This window comes from Ranitomeya variabilis, chromosome 8, assembly GCF_051348905.1.
Source record: "Ranitomeya variabilis isolate aRanVar5 chromosome 8, aRanVar5.hap1, whole genome shotgun sequence".
In the NCBI taxonomy this organism is placed as follows: Eukaryota; Metazoa; Chordata; class Amphibia; order Anura; family Dendrobatidae; genus Ranitomeya; species Ranitomeya variabilis.
In genome coordinates, this window is record NC_135239.1 from 20,707,312 (window position 1) to 20,713,124 (window position 5,813).

General features: G+C 42.6%; 1 protein-coding gene across 1 annotated transcript; it reads right to left on the reverse strand.

Annotated features, from left to right (window-relative positions):
* Positions 1-4,549: 4,549 nt before the first annotated feature.
* Positions 4,550-5,558, reverse strand: LOC143788890 (uncharacterized). The gene is made up of 2 exons (XM_077278816.1): positions 4,752-5,558; positions 4,550-4,564 (listed from the first exon to the last, which is right to left on the reverse strand). Exons 1-2 carry the CDS (start codon positions 5,553-5,555, stop codon positions 4,550-4,552), a joined length of 819 nt encoding a protein of 272 aa, XP_077134931.1. The 5' UTR covers positions 5,556-5,558.
* Positions 5,559-5,813: the final 255 nt, after the last annotated feature.

The window sequence follows — 5,813 nt, forward strand, 5'->3', positions numbered from 1 at the left end:
TCAATGCATTAACCTAACTATCCCTGTGTGGCCTATTGATAAAAAAAAAAAAAAACATAATCAGGTTCCTCTCATCATGTTCTCATACACTTTATGCAGTTAATAGCCCTCTGTGTCTGTACTGCTACATACTTAGGCTGATAACTGGTTCATGCAGCTTTACATGAACACCCGAGCCTTACACTATGGCTGGTCCAAATAACTAAAGCAATTGTTACCATCCACCTCTCGTGTCTCCCCTTTTCCTCATAGATTGTAAGCTTGCGAGCAGGGCCCTCATTCCTCCTGGTATCTGTTTTGAACTGTGATTTCTGTTATGCTGTAATGTCTATTGTCTGTACAAGTCCCCTCTATAAGTTGTAAAGCGCTGCGGAATATGTTGGCGCTATATAAATAAAAATTATTATTATTATTATTATTGAAACCCAATAGCAAAAAATATTTTTAGCCCAAATACGTGCCCGAAGTCATAAAAAATTAACTGTAACTTCTTCTTTAAGAGACTCCTCTGTCCTCCACTCATTACCTGTAGTAATGGCTCCCGTGTCAACTTGTTATCAGTATAAAAGACACCTGTGCACATCCTCAAACAGTCACACTCCAAACTCCACTATGGTGAAGACCAAAGAGGTGTCGAACGACACCAGAAACAAAATTGTAGCCCTGCCCCAGGCTGGGAAGACTGAATCTGCAATAGGCAAGCAGCTTGGTGTGATGAAATCAACTGTGGGAGCAATAATAAGAAAATGGAAGACATACAAGACCACTGATAATCTCCCTCGATCTGGGGCTCCACGCAAGATCTCACCCTGTGGGGTCAAAATGATCACAAGAGCGGTGAGCAAAAATCCCAGAACCACATGGGGGGACCTAGTGAATGACCTGCATAGAGCTGGGACCACCGTAACAAAGGCTACCATCAGTAACACACTACGCCGCCAGGGACTCAGATCCTGCAGTGCCAGACGTGTCCCCCTGCTTAAGCCAGTACATATCTAACCATAGAAAACAAACGATCAAACACCCAACATCAATTAGATGCAAAAAAATACTTTATTGATAAAAAATACAAAATACAATATACATATTCAGGATATTTAGGGAAAAACCAGGGAGGGAAAAGATGAAAAACCTCAAGTCACTAGTGCAACAAGAAACGGCTAGGGGTGCAGGCATGTGGACCATGCAGTAGTGTAACTAATCATCAACTAGGTTCCACAAATGGATTCCTATAAAGTGCCATAGCAGGAAAGTAGAGTGAAAACAATTTCTTTGAAAAATATATATGGAAGCTAAAATATAAATATACTATACAAAATGTACCACATTAAATAGCCACCATATAGGACAAAAGAACGTATATATTACCTGCAGAGGCACAAAAGTAATCACGGTCCACCGCGTGCACCCACCCCAACGCACGTTTCGGCGTATGAGCCTTTTTCAAGGGGTGATGGGTAAGGGGAAGTGGGGGCATTAAAATAGCAGACACCCTCCAATCCACGCTCAGAGCCTCAGCTGCATTTTATCATAACAATCAAGGAGATGCCGGAAAAAACTAGTGAGAGCACACATTAAGAACACAGTGACCACTCACAATTAACTGCGCCGCCATTCGCACATGCTAAAATCTCACCGCTGCAGTCTGATCACATCATCAACCAGGCTTAGATAGTACACGCCCACCCTCAATGACGCGGCCGTAGTCATGGAGATCATATACAACGTCGCATACTGTCAACGTGCTGCGTGCGAAGGAGGAAGCCTGAAGATCTACCAATCACTGTCAGTGTCCGCCCACCTTTGATGACGCGTACGTCACCGAGGCAACCGAGGACGCCGAACGGCGCCGGCGTCAACAAGCCGGGAGGGGAAACCTCCACAACAAACAAGACGCCGGAGGCCGAACACCGGACAGGGTGCTGCAGCGCGCACGCGTCAAGGTGGCAGACAATGGAAACAAAGGTATAGCAGCAGCCGTGTGAAGCTACAATACAAGAGAAAATAAATCATAAATAGATAAATAACAGCACTATAGAATGTCATAACAATTCCATTGTGATAGCATATAAAAAAGATGGTATGTTATAGATATTGCTGTCAGCATATACAAAACCAAACAACATAATAATAACACAATACATACAAAAAATAAAAAATACAAAAAATAATAACGGATCAGTCCAGATAATCTTGTGGTCACATATGTTCAATCGACGTGATATCACATCCTTCCAGCATGAACTGGTATCTCTAGATATTTACAGCAGCATCTGTCAAAAAAACCGGGACACGGGTGCTTGCTAAATAAAAAAATAAAATTACAAAGTTAAAACCAACGAAAACCGCCTAGATGTGCACATTACAGGGAAAGAAGGTATACATAATAGACACAGGCCCGGAGAGAGAGGACTACTTCATAAAAAAGAAACAAAACTGATGGTTTCATTTAACCCCTTGGGCTGGACTGTGTCCAAAGCCCAGATCCACCTTGTCTCACAGCGAGCCAATTTTTGGCTCAGATTACCTCCACGAATTCCAGGGATGATAGCATCAATGCCCCTAACTCTGAGCAGAGAGCTGTCACAGTTGTGGTGAAGTTTAAAATGGCGTGGTATTGTCCTGAGCGTGGCTATGTCACCATCATGGCCGGCCGCCTCCCGAATCCCCAACACATGCTCACGCACCCGCACCTTAAACTGACGGGTGGTCATACCGACATAAATGAGATTACAGGGGCACGTAGCAAAATAAACTACATATCGTGTAATACAAGATATGCGTTTCCTGATCTCATATGTCCTAGTGCCAGCAGAGTCAAAAAAGGTGCGGGTGCGTTCGACATTGGGGCAGGCAACGCAGCGACCACAAGGGGCACAGCCACACCCAGGACGACCACCATCAAGAAACGTAGTTTTAGTCTCACCCTGATAATGGCTGTGAACAAGGTGATCTTTAAGGTTACGTGACCGTCTCACTGTAATACTCGGAACTGGCGGCAATAGTTGGTTTAATACTGGATCAGTTTGCAAGATCGGCCAAGCCTTTTGGAGACAATTTCGCATCCGCGCAAACTGAGCATGATAATTCGTGATGAACCTGATTTTTTGGTTACACTTAGGGGTTTGTTTCTTATAAAGCAACGATTGTCTAGTCGAATGTAAAGCTCTATTATATGCTCTTTTTATAGAGCGTGCACTATATCCCCTTTCACGAAATCTCATGCTCAATTCGTGGGCCTTGCACTTAAAATCACTCTCATCCGAACAGATCCTGCGAAGACGCAGGAATTGTCCGACCGGTATGGAATTTATTAGAGGCTTCGGGTGGGCAGAAGAGGCATGCAGTAACATATTTGATGAGGTTTCCTTTCTAAAGATGGTAGTTTGTAGGATGTCTTCCACATCCCTCCATACCTTAACATCAAGGAAATCCACACTATTACCATTACAATGATAGGTAATATGGATATTCCTATCATTATGGTTAATTGCCTCCATAAATTCAGATAATTGAATCTGATTGCCCTGCCAGATCAGGAAGATGTCGTCGATGTACCGTACCCAAAATGGGATACGGTCCATCCACATCCCCTGATCTGACAGGGGGAGGTCCCTCTCCCACAGGCCCAGGAACAAATTGGCATATGCCGGGGCAAAAGCCGCACCCATGGCAGTGCCCTGGACCTGTAGGAAGAAGGACCCCTTGAAAGTGAAAAAATTATGAGTAAGAGCAAACTGGAGGAGTTCCATAACCAGGTGGATGATCCCCATATTTAAGTTGGACATGTCCAAAAAGAATTTAGTTGCGGCCAGACCATCATCATGCTTGATATTTGTGTACAGGGATTCAACATCACCTGTTACAAGTAAGGTTTCTGGTCCAATATGGAGACCATCCACCCTCTTAAGGAACTCCCCAGTATCTAATAGAAATGAGGGAAGACTCCCAACAAGAGGTTGGAGTTTGGAGTCCAACCATAAATTAACCTTCTCAAGATAGTTCCCTGAACCTGAGATGATCGGACGCCCTGGGGGAGCCTCACAGTTCTTGTGTATCTTTGGTAACAGATACATGGTGGAAATCATGGGTTCATCCACCAATAGTGCCAAAGCCAGCTCCTTTGTAATAACCTCATTATTGACCGCAGTTTTAAGAATTTTCTTAAGCTGCTCTGAAAAGGACGACAAAGGGTTGAATGTCAACCGCTTGTAGCATGTCTTATTACCCAATTGACGCAAAGCCTCCATTTCATAAGAGGCTTTAGGCCAAATAACGATGTTACCACCTTTATCAGCTGGCTTTAGCACTATATCAGGAAGCTCCCGCAAGGCCTCCAATCTCTCACGTTCAGTACGAGTAAGGTTGTCTCTGCCAATCCCCCTGGGAATTTTTTCAAATTCCCTAGTAACAACCTGCACAAATAGATCTATTGCTGTGCACGTAGATAGAGGGGGAAATTTCTTAGACTTGACTCTAATGGATGACGGGATCTTACCTCCTTCCCCAGTCTGATGTTCCAAAGCCAATTCCTCAAGATCTTGTAGTGCTATTTGTTCCTCCTCTGTAGGAAACAAAGATTGCAGTTGAGGATCAAAAAAATGTTTTTTGAATATTAATGTTCTAGCGAACAGATGTAAGTCCTTAACCGCTGTGAACATATCAAATCTCGATTTTGGCGAGAAGGTAAGACCCCTACCCAATAAAGTCAAGTCAGTATTGGTAAGTAAATGGGAACTAAGATTGATTACCTGATTATTGTTCTTTTTCCGATCAGGTGATCTATGTTGTATTCGTTTATATGGATGAAAATCCACGTCTCTTGTTCTTTTATTTCTAGGCCCTGATCGTGTCACCATCGACGAGGTGGACCATTCTGATGAATCACTGATGTTGGACAGTGAACTCTCAGATGGAGCACCTACTATTCGTGGGACATGAGAATTGGCCTTCCTCCAACGATATACATTCTTAGATGAAAAGTCTCTAGTGTCTCTCTGAAATTTAGAGGCTTGTAGGGCAAGAATCTTTTTAACACAAGTATCCAGGCTTTTTTCAATCTTAGATTCATACTCATTGATTTTATCAACAGGACATATTTGTTTAAAATTAACTTCCACCTCATCAATGTTTTTATCAAGATTAGAAATTGATTTGGTGTTCAAGTCCACCAATAATTGCATGAAGGTTAATGAACAAGTACCGCATGCCTCCTCCCACTTGGTGATAAACTCGTCATCCTCCACAGGAAATGAGGGGATGACCCTCACACGAAGACCTCTTGGGATAAGTTTCTTTGAAATGTAACGTTCCAGGAATACTCGATTCCACCAAATCTTTGTTCTCTTAATGAGTAGTCTCTCAATCTCACGGGCCTGATTTTCCACTGTTTGATCTGTAGGTGGCTGAGGATCCACACCACTGGCCCCGAATACCTGATCAATTTGGCCAAGCCAGGTCTTATCTTTGGCTCGGAAATCCATCTCCCAGAAGGATAAAGCACCTGTGCAAAACACAGCAACGACATATAAAGACCACAACTTCATGAGAACCATGCCCATGTAACAATAATTATAAATATTAGTTAAATCAAAATTAGATAATGGGCCATAATGGATATGCTATGGGATAATCGCTAACCGAAAATATCTAACCATAGAAAACAAACGATCAAACACCCAACATCAATTAGATGCAAAAAAATACTTTATTGATAAAAAATACAAAATACAATATACATATTCAGGATATTTAGGGAAAAACCAGGGAGGGAAAAGATGAAAAACCTCAAGTCACTAGTGCAACAAGAAACG

What these genes read in the sequence shown, in the direction of transcription:
- LOC143788890 (XM_077278816.1), bottom strand. Translation starts at nt 5,555, where the DNA reads ATGGTTCTCATGAAGTTGTGGTCTTTATATGTCGTTGCTGTGTTTTGC.